This window comes from Mus musculus, chromosome 16 (assembly GCF_000001635.26).
Source record: "Mus musculus strain C57BL/6J chromosome 16, GRCm38.p6 C57BL/6J".
Lineage (NCBI taxonomy): Eukaryota > Metazoa > Chordata > Mammalia > Rodentia > Muridae > Mus > Mus musculus.
In genome coordinates this window covers 44046111-44064087 of record NC_000082.6, presented here as the reverse complement: position 1 = coordinate 44064087, position 17977 = coordinate 44046111, and the positions used below count along the sequence as shown (strand labels likewise).

The 17977-nt window shown below is 42.5% G+C and overlaps 1 protein-coding gene across 3 annotated transcripts in view; it reads left to right on the top strand.

Moving 5' to 3' along the window:
* Gramd1c (GRAM domain containing 1C) overlaps window positions 1-17977 on the top strand; it is an 85031-nt gene that overhangs the window by 1293 nt on the left and 65761 nt on the right. The window contains exons 1-2 of one of the 3 annotated variants that reach the window (XM_006521894.3): window positions 627-816; window positions 4840-4986. In XM_006521894.3, coding sequence (XP_006521957.1) covers window positions 790-816; window positions 4840-4986 — 174 coding nt within the window. In that variant the 5' untranslated portion in view covers window positions 627-789. Of the gene's footprint in view, window positions 1-626; window positions 817-2391; window positions 2764-4839; window positions 4987-17977 lie in introns of those variants that run through there. The other 2 variants (XM_006521895.4, XM_011245853.2) reach the window with 2 other exon arrangements.

The window sequence follows — 17977 nt, the reverse complement described above, 5'->3', positions numbered from 1 at the left end:
ATTGTGTTTGCGTAGTGAGTTTTATTGGTATAAAAGAGAAACAAAATTTTATCAGATGTTTTGTTTGTTTTGCTTTTTTCTTTTTTTCCCCCTTTTCCCTCGTGAGACAGAGTCTCCCTGTTGCCCAAGTCTGGTCTTGAACTTGAGTGTGGTCAGGCTGATCCCCAAGTCACAGTTTTCCTGCCTCCCTACTTCTTATCGCCTGCCTGTTCTATTAGATTTTATTGTACGTTTTTTAAAAAGATTTATTTATTTATTATATGTAAGTACACTGTAGCTGTCCTCAGACACTCCAGAAGAGAGAGTCAGATCTTGTTATGGATGGTTGTGAGCCACCATGTGGTTGCTGGGATTTGAACTCCTGACCTTCGGAAGAGCAGTCGAGTGCTCTTACCCACTGAGCCATCTCATCAGCCCTTTATTGTACATTTTAATGAGGTCTAGTACATTCATATTAGAGAACAACCATCCTATCTGCAGAACACTATCTTCTTCTGCCCAAACTGAAATTCTAGGCCCATCAAAGAATAACAAACCCTCTGCTTTTCAAGGCTCATCACTGATCCCAGGGTGGTTAACGCCCTGGCTCACAAATTAGCCTTTAAGGACTTCGCCAAAGGCAATAGTCATTAATTGCCGCCAGAGGACGCAAAGCGCTCGGCCTGATCTGGAGGTGGGGAGTCCGAGGGCCGCAGCCAGGACCGCGCGTCGGGCACGCGCCTGTCCGGCCCTCTCCCACCCGGGAGCTCTCAGGGACGCGCGTGCGGGGTGTCGCGGGAGGGTGCGGCGATGGAGGGCGCTCTCACGGCGCGCCAGGTAAGCAGCCTCGAGGGGCTGGCTCCCGAGAGGTGGCTTCGCCTGCAGTTTCCTCTGCACGGTTGTTTGAACCCGCTCCGATTATGATAATTAATTCCTCCCTTCCCTTTCCTCTGTACTCTTTGGCGTAATTCGAAAAGTTGTTACCAAGGAAACGGTTTCCTGTGTCTCCCGCGAGCCTGTTCCTGGCTAGGCGACGGAGTGTTAAGTGCTTGAATTTGGTCCCTGAGTTCAGATATCTCAGCCCCAGACCCCAGTGAGTCTGGTTCCATTGTGATTTTTGACTTGGTATTCCTCTTGCCAGCCTTTCCGTCGTTGGTTAGCAGGGCTCACAAAGTTTAAGTCTCAATCAAGTTTTTGGTTTCAACTAGTTTTGTCGTTTGTTTATTATTATCCTATCTGACAAATGGGTAAGTTGGTTATTAGCTTTAGGGTGAAAGCCTTTCATTGCGGGCTTACTCGTGTTTCTCAACAGTTATCCTCACTGTATTACAGTGCTTGTGTGTAGATATTTTTCTTTCAGAGAAGTATTTTAGTGTAGTGAAGGGTATAGTTCAAAAAAACTGTTGGAGGAATAAATGAATGAATGCATTATTTCAATTGACTGACAAACCATTACTATGAGATAGGATACTGGTGAACTCTGTACAACAACTGTCAGGCAGGGTTGGACCTAACAGCCAAAGTAAGGAGTGTGTGTGTGTGTGTGTGTGTGGGGGGGTATCCCTTCTGTGGAATACAGCTAACATAGAACTGATAGTGCCATGCTCAAACCGTAAGAGTGTGAAATGATATGTCTATTGCTGACATAATTGAGGTCTCTGGGGGAGAGCAGGGAAGGCCTTCCCAGAGCAAGGTGAAGAGCCTCCTGGGGCTGGTAGATCAGGTTAGCCTGGCTGGTCAACAGGCCAAGGAGCCCAGGGTTCTGCTTGTCTTCACTGTCCCAAAGCTGAGATAACAAACATGCCAGGATGCTGAGCCTCTGTGTGTGTGTGTGTGTGTGTGTGTGTGTGTGTGTGTGTGTGTTGGGGAGGATCTGGGGGTGAATTCTGGTCCTCATGCTTGATGTCTTACCTACTATGCTAGCTCCCCATTTTATTTAATTGGATTTTAACTTAAGGACCCTGTGCTCCCTCTGAGACCTGAACCCCGAAATTCGTGAGGAAAAGTGAAATTTTCATTGAAAACCTTGCTCAAGAGCTCAGTTGTATTTTGATAAACAAAGCCCTGTGCACTACAGGTATATCTAGAACTCTGAAGAGGATCCGAAGCGCCTGGCAGGCCTTGTCTTATGGCTTTAGTGTATATGGACATATGTGTGGCCTTGCTTCATGCTCCGGGTATCAGTGAAACTGTTCATTCTACAGGAACAACTTCTCAGGCTATGATCCAAGCATCTATAAAATGTATGGGTGCAGCTGGTTGTTAGCCAGGACATTTCACTGCTAGTGTTAAGAGGACTTCCCGAAGTTTCGGCCCGTTGTGCAAACCCTTCGGGCCTGCTCTATACCAGGGTTGTCTGGTTAAGGGGGGAAGCAGTAGTCCTCTGCAGAACTCCAGCACGGGGAGCAGTATGGCTTGATGCTGTCCAGAAAATGTCCAAACGCCTGTTGCTGCGTTGCACGCTCAGTCAAACCCACGTTGCTTTAGGTTCAAGAGAGGAATAACCTTTTTCCAGGACTGTGGCCTCTGTGTCAGCAAAGAGGGCAGGGAAGGCCGCACACGCACGCCCTCATGCAACAGTTGCATCACGAAGTCTAGATTTGGCTCAGTTGAGCTCTTGTCGGTAACGTTTGCACTTGACAGTGCCATGTCACCTTGACAGGATCTAAACTATCAGAGAGGCAAGCCGCTGGACCTGCCTGTGAAGGGCAGACAGAGGAGACACACCTAAACGTGGGCAGTAACATTTCGCGGGCCTAGGTGACCATGAATAATTTAAATAAGGTACCATTCATTTATTCATTCATTTATGGAGAGCTCGAACGTGTGTGTGTGTGTGTGTGTGTGTGTGTGTGCCATGTCGCATGTGTTGAAGTGAGAGGACAGCCTGCGAGGTTGGTTTTCTCCATTCACCTCATGGGCTCTGGGTATTGACCTGAAGTCTTCAGGCTTAGCAACTAAATGTCCTCACCTGCTGAACTATTCACCAACCTAGGGCAGTGATGTTGATGGCCAAGGTCGAAGTGAAGCAAGCCCAGCAACCCTTGTTGTTTGTTCTGTGTAAATAACTCCCCAGAGACCATGAGCGGTAACCGTGCTGATGGGAGCCATGGGGATTTGCTAGTGGATGTATCTCCAGCAAGCGTTGAAGTTAATTCATTAGCTATGTGACAGAGACACGAAAGTCAACTTTTTTCATGAAGTTATTTTCATGACGGAGCTGAAGAGATGGCTCAGTGGTTAGGGGCACTCGTTGTTCTTACGGAGGACTGGTGTTCAATTCCCAGCCCCCGCATGGTGACTCACGACTATCTGTGACTCAGTTCCAGGACATCTGAGGACAGCAGGCATGCGCACAGTGCACAGACACACATGTCGGCAAAGCACCATACGCATCAAACAAACAAACAAACAAACACGTAAGAAATTGGAGAAACGATCTGAAGATTTGGGAGAAGAGGGAATCCTTATAAAAATTAATAAATACTGTATTTCTAACTGGGTCAAATTATAGACTTTTGTTTGTTCCTCCCCCCGCCCCCGTGTCCAGGTTTGTCGATCCCTCCTTTGGTGGGTGTCCTTCTCTGTACCCTAGCATGGTTTGTGAATCTTTCCCTCCAGAGAGCCACAAATCAGTGTCACCAGGGTTGGCACCTTCCATGGTTACTTCATAGGATTTAAGAGCCCGGGCTTAAATTGGGTAGACTTAACACATTTGATCTACTGCCTGGTGCCCTCGGTGCTTTTCCTTGTAACCCCAAGGAATGGCCTTGCTATGAAGAAGGCTAAGGAACAGCAATAGTAATGATGTTCATGGAGCCCGGTGCGTCATGATCTCTTATAATGCCTGCTGTCCATCATCCTCCCCATCTTCCTTCCAAATACGGGCATTGCAGATACTTCTCCACAGTGGCCATACTCTCATTACATTGCTTTTTTTTTTTTTAACGTCTTTTTTTTTCCCTTCTCGCTCAAGCCCTGCTTGCTCCAGCCCCAAGATTTATTTATTTATTATATGTAAGTACACTGTAGCTGCCTTCAGACATTCCAGAAGAGGGCATCAGATTCCATTACAGATGGTTGTGAGCTGCCATGTGGTTGCTGGGATTTGAACTCAGGACCTTTGGAAGAGCAGTCAGTGTTCTTTAACCACCGAGCCATCTCTCCAGCCCCCTATTTTTTGTATTTCTAGTACCAGCAACTACCTAGCAAATGGTAGTGGTTGGAAGATGTTTGCTGCGTGTATACATGACAAATGGGAGGAAGCAAAGACATTCGTTCCTGTCTTTTGTGAGCATATATGTGTTTGTGGTGTATGAATATGTGTACGGGTCAATGTGGGGTATCTTGTCAGTCACCCCACCTTATATTTTGATAAAGGTCTCTGTTGAACATAGAGCTCACCAATTCAACAAGATTTACTTGCCATTGAGCCTCAGTAGTCCACCTGTTGCATCACCATCTGCACTAGACTCATGCCCAACTTATATGTGGATGCTGGGGTGGGGTGGGGTGGGGCGTTTAAGTCTGGGTCCTCAGTCCTGTTCAGGAAGCACTTTGCCAACGGAGTCATCTCTCCAGCCACTAATTTCCATCTTCTAAGTGTTCAAATATTTTTTCTTTAGAAGTTAATTTATTGGACTGGCAGGATGGGTTAGTGGTGCCTACCCCTAAACCTGACCACGGGAGTTCGATCCTCGGGGCGCACATGACGGACACACACAAATAAATAATTTAAGGTGTTTATAAAAAGAAAGCTTAAAAATGAAATTTAAAAGTAATTTATATATTCAGAACACGTTTTTCTTTTAAAGTGCCATTTGTGGATAAGAAACTTAAATTGTTGGCGTTTATTTGCAGATAGTAAATGAAGGGGATTCAAGTCTTGCGACGGAGCTACAGGAAGAGCCCGAGGAAAGTCCTGGCCCTGTTGTGGATGAGAATATAGTATCAGCCAAAAAACAGGGACAGAGCACACATAATTGGAGCGGCGACTGGAGCTTTTGGGTAGTATCTTTTAATCTTGAATACAAATTCTCTTTAATTCTACAACAATTTATTTAATCCTTTGTGGTTAGCTTCAAGATTTCAGATGTTGTGACTTCCGAGACCCAATGACAGTTCTCACTAATTTTCGTTTGGCCACTAGAAGGCGCTGTTGTCTGGTCGGTGGAGTGCAGTGATCTGTTTGTCTCCTTGTGAAAATACTGCCTTACAATTGGACTGTGTGCTTAGTGTTATCAGCCGTATTGGAAAGATGCTAACATCGCATAAACTATGTTTCTGAGTCCAAGCTATTTTATGTAATTTTCATTCAAGGAATCGGTTCCCGTGGCAAGCACAGCTTCACAATGCATGCTCTGCAGTGTGTAATGGCTAGAAGATGGGTTATTAAGTTAGATCTTCAGATCTATCTTAAGTGTAACTCTGTTATCCTTCCAGTTTCCCCACATAAAAAGAGACTACGACTTCCCAGTAGGCACACTGAGACTGTGGAGTGTAATAGGAGAACGTGTCTGTCACTGTGTGAATGCTAACATTTGTTATTTTAATGGCTCATTCCAAAGCCAGCAATTCCTATGAGGATTTTGGTATTTGATAGAAATATCATGCCTTACAACTAGAAATGAGGTTTAAAGAGCGTCACACAGCAACCATAATTCCAGTATTGGTTTACGGGAAACCCACCTTGGGTATCCTGTATCCATGAGAATAGTCATTAAAGGACATGGTATCAACAGGCTATAAAGAGTAGTACACAGGCTGCCATCCTCTTTATAATTAAGAAGTCAGTGCATGGCTGTTACTGACTCTTCACACAGCTAGTAAGCTCTTACTTCCTCGTAGTAAAAGACTTAACATCATAAGGCTATGTTTTATTTTTGGTTAGCCACAACCTAAGGAAAATATGTTATTGCTAAGAAATACACTAAAATAACATAAACAAAATCATGCCATTTGTATCAACTATATCATTCTTGGAAACTTAGAAAAAAATCTATATATCATTTAGAAACTTTTATGGGTAGGGGAGAGACAGAAGTATCCTAAGTTGTCCAGGCTGCTCTCCTATTTGCTATGCGGCTAGGGCTAGCCTTGGACTCCTGAGACTTAGTTTTTTTCCCCTTTTGTTGAAAACAGATTTTCCCCCCTTTACGTAATATATTCTGATTGTGGTTCTCCCTCCCACCCTCTTCCCAGGCCCTCTCCACCTCCTCGCTTGTCTGAGTCCACTTCCTTTCTGACTCTCATTAGAAAAGAGTAATAATAGAATGTAACAAAATACAATATAATAAGATAAATAAAAAACTATCATGTTGAGGTTAGAAAAGACAAACCAGCAGAAGGAAAAGAGCCCAAGAGAAGGCACAAGAACCAGAGACCCACTTGTTCCCACACTCGGGAGTCCCATAAAAACACTAAGCTAGAGGCCACAACATATACACAGAGGACCTACATGTTGCATGGATGCAGACCCACGCAGGTTCTGTGTTTTTGCCTCGGTGTCTGTGGGTTCATATGAGTTTACTCATGTTGCCTTAGAGGCCCTCGTTTGCTTGGTGTCCTCTATCCTCTCTGCCTCTTACACTCTCTCTGTCCCTTCTTCCTGTGGCTTACCTGAGCTCTAAGGGGTAGGGAGAATTTGATGGGGACATCCCATTTAGGGCTATGTGTTCCAGGATCTCTCATTCTCTGTGTAAAGTCTGGCTAAGCTTATTTTTTGTAGCTGATATTGATGTAACTGAGGAAATTTTATAGCTCTGAGGGTTAAGTAGCTGTGGTTACTCTTGGATGACTTAAAGCAAGACAGTTATAGAAGGAAAGAACAACAGAATAACACTTTGGAAACCAGACGCTTGCATCTGAAGGTGTAGGGGGCAACAGAACCATCGCCGTCTATGATCTGGATAAAATACAACATCTTGGGCTCAATGACTAGATTGAGATGTTTGTTTGTTTGTTTGTTTGTTTGCTTTACAAGATGTCCAGATGACTTACATGTTTTAAAATTTGCAAAGCATCAAAGGTCTTCATTGCCTCTGTTTAGGTCTCTAAGATAATTTCACAGTCTTAGGAATTTTTGTATACATTCACATTGAATGAACTTAAAGATCAGAATGACATCTTGAGAATTTGAGAGACTTTCCCAGAAGTTAAGGAACCTTTGGAACTGATCCAAACACCAGAACATTCTAGACCAGAGAAACAAACCTTAAAGACCCTGCTCAAGATTAATTAGAGTTCTGGTAGACACAGCTATGAACATGATTCTCCACCTCTTCATCTGGAGTTTCCTCGGTATGCTTTTGTCATATTTTAATAGGCTTATGTAAGTTGATGAGATCACTGAAGATACAATAACTGCTTGAGGAAGATACCTGGGAAGCAGCAAGGAATGCCAGCACTCAGGTAGCATAGCCACTCGGGCTGCCTAATTCAAGGGCCCAGTGTCTGTGTAGTTAAGTCATTCCTTAGTGTGAACCCGTGCTCCGAGGAAGGTACTGTCGGCAGACTTCATCATTGTGCAGCCAGCATAAAGTGCACTAATACAGACACACATGATCAATTATGATGCGCCGTCCACAGATGTGCATGCTAGACCTCCATAGGGCGGGCAGTTCTGGCACTTCAGGAGGTTCATCTGCAGTAGCATTGCCACAGACTGGTGAGCAATGTGTCGCACCGTGACATTATGACTGATGCAGCGTGACTAGGTGATAGGAATTATTTTAGCTTCCTATAATTTCATGGAATCATGTTGCGAGAGTTTTACTACCCTGCCTTATGCTCCTGCGCAGGCCGCACTTCCAACCAACCGCCCAGGGAATCTTTGAATCCGCAGATGAAAGACACACAAACATTAGCTCATCTTTAGCTTCTCTTATTGGCTCAGTGGATGGGCTCTTCTAAGCCTTTAGCAGCTACTACACCCATCTCTTTACTCCTAGCTCAACACCTCTAACTCTGCCCTCAGCTTAGTTGCCCGGTTACCTTCTGTGAAGCCCAATGGTCCTGCTGCCCAAGAGGCTTTCAGATTTCTCTCCCAAGTATCTTCCCTTCCTGCCTTCTCCTGTCTCCTAGGAACCTGGAAGTCCCGCCTCTTTCTTTCTGCCCAGCCATTGGCTGCTGGCATCTTTATCGATCAATCAAGAACCAATTGGGGACATGGACCTTAGCATGTGGCCACCCAGATTCCCGATCAAAGCATCAAACCACACCCTCTACAGAACCGCCCCAGCGTCTACATCTGGAAGCTTTCTGAGTGGGCGGGGTTGGAGCGAGGAGGAAGAATGGGGTTAACTGTATCAGTATATAGTCTACTTAAAAAAAAAAAAAGTCCACTGTTGAAGAAACTCATTACACAACATACAACTGTTACCATAACCAAGAGAATGATGTTTAGGAAGTCTGGAAGAAATTTTATTTCCACCTACTTTAATTCAATCTGGTTTCTACCATGGACTCTTCCATGTTGCTTGATTTTCTTTTCTTATGATAATGTCAGAAAATCAGTACAATGCAATAAAAAGGCAGAGTTCACAGAATTCAGACTCAACACCAGGAAGACCTGGTAGTGTAGCAGGAACGTTCTCACGAGGCAGGAAATGTGTCGTTTAACCCAAATCAAGAATGCCAGGGCCATTTCAGAGTCGGGGAACCAAGAGCTGTGTCCCTTTTTACTTTACAAAGATGACAGTTGTCTGTCTCTATAAGAATACAACTCTAATAAGTTTCTTTTATTTAAATTTTCTTTAATGGGTGTAAATCCAAGGTCCTAGTGTACGTTAGGACAGAGCTTCACCTCTTGGCTCTTGTTCATAGTTCACAGTTCATGTGCCGGTTGGCTCAAGCAAAAGTAGATGAAGTATCAGGTTTCATGCGGCATCATAGCTACCAAAATTTCTTTCGAGGATGCAGTGCCAGGTAGGTTTGTACTGCTTTTCAAACTCCTTGTTATGGGCTGTCTGGTCCCTCCCCTGTTTTCTTCTTTTAATTCCAGGGATCTAACCCATGGACTTTTGAATGCTGACTTAATGCTCCACCACTAGGCTAGATCCCCAGCCCACAGCGTACTCTGTGTGTTGTATGAATGTGTCTCCAACACCTGGCGCGTGTCCTGCCCTGAGCCCTGTTGCTTCTCCTCCCGTGATCTGCGTTTTTTGATCTTACCCTTCAGTCCCTCGGGGTTACCAGGGGACGCACAACCAGAGTTGTGGGTCTCCAGGGGACAGGCTTCCTGGCACCCTACATGCCTATGGGAGGAGCTGCTGTCATTACCAAAGCTGTGGCACAGCTCCTGGAAGGTGTCTGATAAACAGGCCACAGACTTCTTAAAGTCTGATGTTTCAAGAACTAAGGAAAAGGCAGTAATGAAGAATAATACATCCAGGCAGCTGTTCCACAATAGTGAACTTGGAGGGCAGTGTGACATACCTGAGTGAATTAGCTTGAAAATAGAACACTGGGGATAAAATAGCGTCTGCTCTGCCCCTAGTGGCTTTGCCGTCTAGGGTGCCCTACAGCCTACCTGACTTCAGTGGAATCACTTGTAAAATAGAGATTGAGTCACAGTCTGACAATATAGGTCAGTCCGAATGGTATGCAGTTAGATAGATGTGCTAATATGTGTCTTTCTTGTAAGACTGCTTAAATGCAGGGTATTGGTAGGACTAAGTCTCCATAGTTGCTGATGGTGAGAGCCATAGCTTCAGGTTTTCTACTTAACTCTTGTGATCAAAGCTGGGATATATGAGTGTGTGTTTATATGTATTTATTTACTTACACGAATTGCAGTGCTTAATCCTAGACTATGAGAAATAACTTTCACTGTCGACTTTTATACCTCATGAAACCAAAAATGGTAACAAGTGAAATTGAAAATAAAGTTAATGGCAAATAAATATTTATACATTTTGTCTTTTACCTGTTAGTAAAAAGTACATGGCAAAAGGGAAAAAAAAAGAGAGTTTTTTTTTTTTCTCTTACCAACTAAAATAATGATATATTCCATATGGATTAAAATCCCAGAGGCCAAGCAGACAGCTCTGCGACAGGGCTGTTTGTTGAGTTAGCTCTCTTAGTGATGTGCAGTTAGCCACTTGTGGGAGTAGGAAGGGGCCTCTGGGGTTCTGTGTTGTGTGTGTTTAGAGGGTGACTTAACTAGATGCAGTACTTCTGTGAATAAGGTGTTGATCACTGGCCCTCCTGTCTTACTTTGATAGTCGGTTAAGTTCCCCTTAGAAAATATTTGTCAACTGTGTAAACTCATCTCCTTACTAGCTGGCTTAGTTGGTGATTTTATTTTAAAAGTGAACAAATTATAGTTTTCTGAAATTTGTAACTAAAATGAAAGTCTCTGTATTCACCTTAAATCACTATGATCTTTAAAATTCCTAACATAGAATAGGGGTGATATAAATCTTAGAAAGTAAATAGGAAGAGAAGATGGAGCAGGAGAATTTTGAAAGTGCTCAGAATTCAAGTCAACCATGCCCTTCTATCCTTTTGTTCTAAAACATTTAAGAATAAAGCATACTCATTTTATACTACACTCAAATAATGATCAGCATATGGAAAGTATTAAGCCAGCCTCTAATCACAGTCCAGCTGTAATTTAGGTTGTCCAAGGAGCCAGACATCTTAGTTCTGTGGTTTCTCGCTGAGTTATGGTCATGCTCACATTACTCGCAGCTACAATGTTCTGCTTGAAAGTGGGGAGAAAACTCCCTGCAGGCCCGATGCGTAGGCACACGTAGGGTTAATTAAAGCTGAAGTATACATTTTGTCGAAAGAGGCCAAGAAGGCCACTGAGGATTAATTATTGTGTTTGTGAAGTACTTTGGTAAGTTTAGAGGAAAGCTGCCCTGTAGTCCCGTTGTGTTCTGGGGCGAGTACAGCCCATGTTATTCAAACCTATGAAGTCTATGCTGCATTTTATGATGATGGCATTTTAAAAAGGAAGTTTTCTCTCAGAATCACTTTTAATTTAATTCTATTTGAAAATGTTTATGTATATATCATATATATGTGTATATATATATATACATATATTTGTTAAGCACTTTTATAAATTGGGGAGGTATTGTCTAACATTTTTAGATTTAACTATAAGAAAGAAGGAGTTAATATTTTTGGCAATAGGAGGAGGGGAATGTTTAAATTAAATGAACATTTTAGTAAAACTATCAAGAGATACAGAATACACTGTTGTAAACTGTGTGTGCTCGCTGTATGCATATATGTGTTGGTGCATACAGGTGTTCAGGTCAGAGGTTGGTGCTGGATGGCTTTCCTAGGCTGTTCTCCATGTCAGTATATGTTTTAGATTTAAATTACATTCTTGAGGCTTATTTGCTTTTATTTTATGCGTATGGATGTTTTGCCTGCTTTCATGACTGTGCACCGTGTGCACACAGTGACTGGGGTGGCCAGAGAAGGCTGCAGATTCCATGGAACTGAGTTGTAGAGGGCTGTAGACCACAACGAGGGTACTGGGAGTCAAACCCTGGTTCTCGAGAAGACTAGCCAGAGTCTTAACTGCTGAGTCATCTTTCTAGCCCAGATTTAGCTTTCTCTCATTTCATGTATTTTGTATATATGTACATGTACGTGTTTGGGCATGTATGCCATGGAATGTATTGTCAAAGGATAACTTGTGTGAGTCTGCTCTATGTGGGACCTGGGGGTCAAACTCAGATAATCGAACTTGGTGGCAAGTGCCTTTACCCCCTGCACTATCTTGCTGGCCTTCTCTACTTTAGAGACAGGGTCTCTGATTGAACCTGGAGCTCACCCATTTTGCTAGATTCCCCCAGGATCTGCCGTTCTCTTTCCTGTCAACCAAGGCTGAGGGTTACACGTGTGTGCTGTTGTGCCTGGCTTCCTGTACATGGATGCTGGAGCTCTGAAAGCACCCGTGCTTGTGCAGCACGCTTTCCCTCTGAGCCATTTTCCCCTCTGTTACAGTCATGTTCATAATGCTTATCTGGGATTATAGATTATACAATAACAAAGAACGTGCTTGAGGGCTAGGAGGAAGAATGAAGTGATTGCTTGAGTTATAGGCATGTGAGCTAATGCCAAGGCGGCCCTGGCACGGGATAGGAGGGCATCCCTCAAACTTACATGGGTTAGGACCGAGAATGCTTCAAAAAGCCATGACTCTTAAAGACTTGTACCATCTGGGAAATGTTGGCAAGGAGAGAAATCTACCTACATCTTCAAACTAAAGACAAGAGAACTCATCTAGCTAAACTGGGCTTAGGTGGCGTGGGAGTGAGTTTCTCCCGAGAGTTTGGGGACTGAGTATAACACTCTAGTAGTGAGCAGAAGGAAATTTGACAAATGACACACCCGGGTTCCAAAACTTGTAGAATAAAGCTATGGAGTATCAGGGGAGATTGTAGCGCAGCGGAGAGCACTGCCTCACTCCCCATGCAAGCCCTCAGATTTGTTACACAGACTTGCAACAAACAAACAAACAAACAAACAAACCCCAAAAGCCATCAAGTAAGGATTTAACAGGAATAGATAAAAATATAAATGGGTAGTAAAGTTTCAAATGCCAGGCAGATTTGAAAAATAGCAAATACAAGGGCTATGGAAAATCGAAGCAGAAGAAAGAAAAGTAGAAAAAAATAAATGAAATATATTATATATTAACACACCACATTAACTATATTTATTATATATTAATATATATCTTATGTATTATATATTTGTATAATATATAATATATCTAAGATGTAAGATATCTTATATGATATATTCTATAAATATATATACACATACACACAAGGATATATATATATATATATATATATATATATATATATATATATATATATATAATCTCAGATTGTACCACAGAGAGAGTGTGAAAGAAAGTGTCAGCAGATGTAAGGGAACAATGGATACATCCATCAGCATGGTAAAACTGAGCAGCTTCAGACTAAAGGGGACAAAATGGAAGGGGATTTCAGAAGATGGACATGGAGGATAAGCAAGGGTAGAGAACATGCATAGAATTTCCTGTTCCTGAAGGGACACGAGAATGGGGCGGGGGGGGGGGGTGTCAGTGAACCTCTCACAGGATAACTTAAAGGATATGCCATTAGAGCCACTATGCTAGCAGTGGTAAACATAGAGAGTGAATGAATGAAGATGAAGATAGCCCTACTCATTTATTTGAGTGTCTTTAATATACCATCATGTTCTAAGCCAGTGGCTCTCAGCCCTCCTGATGCTATGACCCTTAAATACAGTTCCTCACATTGTGGTGACGCCCCAACCATAGATTTGTTTTCACTGCTTCTTCATAACTGACAACTGTCTCAGTTCCTAAGACAGTCGGAAATACAGATTTTCCCGTGGTCTCAATCCATAGGTTGAGAACTGCTGTGCTAAGTGAACCAGGTAGTATCACAACCACCCTAGAAGCTACAGTCAGAGTGCAACAGATAGACTAGAAATAAGCAAATGTGTCAGGTTGTGTTAGGTAGTTATAGGAGCTATGAAAACAATAGAAGACTGTATGAAGGAACACAGAGAGAGTTAACGGGAAGGAGAAGTAACCTTAGCTAGGAGGCCCGAGCAAAGTTGCCTTGTGGGTTATCGACCAGAGACTACTCAGACATGAGTTTAAGCCAGTGACAGTCTTTATTAGATAGTCATTGACTGCACTGGGTGTGTGGGATCCCAGTGTATCCCCAAGCCTTGCTCAGGGTGAACTTTTAACCACGCAAACCATATCCTGGGTTGGCATACTTCACTTAGCAAGAACAGCTAGCCAGAAGAGGAACTACAGAAGCCAAAAGCAAGGTCAGTACATTGAGAGCCAGTCTCGGAACTGTGGACGTTGATGGATTAGCCCTTTGTTTCCATCTTTCCAGGTGGTGCTGTCTTCATGCTGAATTTTATGGCCTGAGTGATATTTCCATCATAGAGTCAGTTGTGCTAAGGTCTGGGGGCCTGTTTAAAAACAAACAAACAAACAAACAAACAAACAAAAACAGTCTCCATGGGTTTTGGTGCACTTGTTTTATTTTGTCTTTGTACTTTTTTTTCTTTCATTTTGTTTGTTTGTTTATGTGTTTTTTTTTTTTTTGAAAGAGAAAGAAAGTGAAGCTGGGTGAGTAGGGAAGTGGAGAGGATCTGGAAGGAGGTGGGGAGGGAAAAGAATAAGACCAAAATACATTGTACGAAAGAAAATTAATAGGAAATTACATTTCTTTTGGTTGAAAACATGGCTAATAAATCATCTGTTAGCTTACTTTGTAGAGCTATAATGAGACCACGCACAAGCTAATTTATAGAAAGAAGAAAAAAAAGTATCTTTCAGTTCCAGAGTTTTGGAGGGTCTGCAGTCTGTGAGGCTGCAGTGTAGAGCCCTGATTGTTTATCTTGTGTTTGACTTGTCTCTCTGTCACCCTGTGCCCAGGCAGGACAGGAGAGCGAAAGAGGCCAAGTTTGTTTTGTAAGAAATCAACTGTCTTGTGATTAACTTACTTCCATGACAACGGTACCAGTGTACTGCAGTATCACCATCTTTCAGACAGGATTGTACTGGAAAGGGAGGGTGTGTTTGTTTGTTTGTTTAATACTGGGCTTTGAACCCAGGTTGTCAGGCATAGTAAGCAAATGTGCCATGAAACTGTATCCCCAGCCTTTGTCCCTGTGTGTGTGCGTGTGCGTGTGCGTGTGCGTGTGTGTGTGTGTGTGTGTGTGTGTGTGTGTGTGTATCTATGTGTCTGTGTGTCTATGTACGTGTATGCACATGGTGTAAAATCTTATCTATAAGCAGGCCTTTGATTCACTAGATATCTCGAAAATCAAACTTGGCCTTTCAAGAACTGGAACTGTAGGTGTTGGGCACTACTCCAGGCTGCAGATTAAATTTCTAAAATTTGTAATTTGAGGTACTGATTCAAAGCACTATACCAACACAGTGGAAGACATCTCCAGGCCTTGATGGTTTCACTGAGAAATCCTAAAAAAAATCTCAATCTAAACACTCAGTTCTAGTTCTGCATATTTTCCAATATTTAGATTTAAAAAGAGTGAATCTCAATTTATTGTGAGAATCACGTTTTTCACCATTACCGTATTTTATAAACCACAGGTCATTTGTAGATGCGCTATTTCAAGTTGAGGGACTTCCTTTGTATTTCCCGATTTGGAGATAGTTTATTTGTTTGGTTGTTTTAATTACAAGTAGACATTGAGTTATCTCAAATGTTAGTTCTATATCAAGTGAAATGATATGATTTTTTTTTCTTTAGCTGATTTCATTGATTAACTTTTGCGGACTAAGCCAGCCCTAGGTCCCTGGGTCATGTAGCATTATTCATTTTCTACATTGCTGGAGGGTATTTGTTCACATTTTAAGAAGTTTTGCATCTGTATTCCAGAGCATATTTTTCTATCGTTTTCTGTCTTTCTAATATTTTTTTATCTAGTTTTGATATTAGAGTACTTCTTGCTTTACACAAAGAATTGAGATTTGTTCTTTTCTAACTTAATATTTTGAAAAAGTGGTGCATAACTGGAATTGACATTTTAAACATTCAAGCCTTCTCCAGTGAAGTCATCTAGTCTTGGAAAAATTTGAAATTATAAATTCAGTTTCCTTGGAGGTTGTGGGCCAACTTAAATGAACTGTTTCATACTGAGTGAGCTACAGTAGTTGTATATCTTGAGAAGCCAGGGTGTTCTCCAAGGTGATGCATATATATGTATAGAGGCATACAGATTTCCCCTTATTTCCTTTGAGATCTGTAGTGTCTACAGTGCTATCTACTATTTAATTATTAATAACAATAATTCATATCTTGTCTTCTTTTTACTTTTCTTCATCAGTCATGCTGAAAGTTTGTCCACATGGTTGTTTTAAAATAATGATCTATCTCTCAATTATATGTTTTACTGTTTTTGTGTTCCAGTTTAAAAAATAATTTACTCTCTTCTTTATTACCTTTTTTTTTTAACTTAAAAAATTTTTTTCCTGTTCTGAGTTTTTAAACATCACATTTAGATTATTCCAGACATTTGCTTTCTGCCAGTTTCATCCTAACCTCTGTTATGTGGTCTGATTACATTAATACATAGAATATGATTGGACTGACGAATATTCTCCATTTATTTATGTGTGTCAAATATTTTAGGCAATTATTTTAATTTTGATTAGAAATATTTTAAAGTATAGATGTGTATGTGTGCAAGCAAACATATGTGCATTTGTGTGTGTGTGTGTGTGTGTGTGTGTGTGTGTGTGTGTGTGTGTGTGTAGGGCCAGGGCATAACCTGTGGGAGTCTGTTCTCTCCTTCCACCATTTGGATTTCTGGATACTGAGACAGGTCATCACGCTGGGAAGCAAATACCTTTACCTCCTGCTCCAGTGTTATTCTGTTGCGGTGACAAACACCACAAACATAATCAACTTAGGGAGGAAAGACTTTATTTGGCTGCTTCTTCCAGGTGACAGTTCATCATCGAGGGCAGTCAGCTCAGGAACTCCACTAGGACCTCAAAGCAGCAACCATAAAAGAGCACAGTTTGCTGTCTTGCTCACTGGCTTCTGCTCAGCTAGCTTGCTTAGGACCCACAGGACCACCAGCCTAGGAATGGTGCTGCCCACAGTGGGCTGGGCCCTCCTGCATAAATTAACAATCAAGCTAATCCCTCACAGACAGGCCCACAGGCCAATCTGATCTGGGTAATTCCTCAGTTGAGGCTTTTGTCTCAGATGGCTCTGAGCTGTCAAGTTGACAGTGGAAGCTAGAACAACCCTGACCCATCATCTCATAGGCCCTTAAGTTCATCAACTGTGGTTTTCTTTAGTTCTTTGAACATTTGGGGGATAATTTCTTTGATGTCTTAGGCTCTTCCATCCAGTGCCTGAGGCCCCTCAAGGATTGTTTCTATTACCTACTGATTTTTTTCTCTTCTGCTGCTCACCAGGTTTTTTTTAACTGCCCGTTGGATGATTCAAATGGCGTATGTGCTAGTGATTCTGTGGACTAGAGATTATCTCCAGCAGGGTTCCAGGTGCTTGCATCTTGCTACAAACAGTTCACCAGAGACAATTAGATAGTAGCAAGCACAAGAAGAGAATTTATTCAGAAAGATGAACTTCCAAAGGAGGCAAGCCGAGGCAGGCTCTGCCATTTCCCAAAGGATCTGGGCTTTTCTGTACACGATCTGCCTGTCGCGAGTCGTTCTCCATAGAACTTGACATGGTGTATGTCATATTTGTGTCTTAACTTGCCACCCAGGGTGAGATTTATTATTACTAGGAGCCATGGGTTGTTTTCTGAGGCTCTGAGTGCCTCTGCACCTGTGCCTGTGGTGTGAGCCAGACTGGGTTTGCCTCAGCCGAAATTCCAGCCTTCTTTGTCAGAGTGCTTTTCCGTGTGACAGTTTTGTAAGGCTTTACCCACGTTCTAGGCCTCGCTCTCTGCCCTACCCACCTGCTTCATTAGCATCTCTGCCTTCTGGTTATTTTCTCCCCACCCAAAGGATTGCCGCTGTTGGTTTTGTTTGTTTGTTTAAGAACTTGCTTAGAGTAAATCTGGGTTTTTCCTATAATGCCTGGGAATGGATATCCCTGCTGGATTTATTATTGCTTTTTCTTTTCTCTTTAAGATTGCTAAATGTTACGCTCAAACACAAAGACCCAGAAAGTCCTTTCCTTCTTCTGACAGATCTGTATGTACGTTAGGTAATGTGGCCAAAGTTTAAGCTCTTCTCATTTGACCCAGTTTCGACAGAGTCTCCCTTCTCGTGTGTGTCCAGGCAGGAATGTGGAAGTAACTCTAGCTCTGTCTCCTGGCTGCTCCTCATGTCTGCAGCTTTGTTTGGTAGGAGCATATGTGTTGGGAGCCGCGCCCACATTCGCCGTTACAAGATGGCGCTGACAGCTGTGTTCTAAGTGGTAAACAAATAATCTGCGCATGTGCCGAGGGTGGTTCTTCACTCCATGTGCTCTGCCTTCCTCGT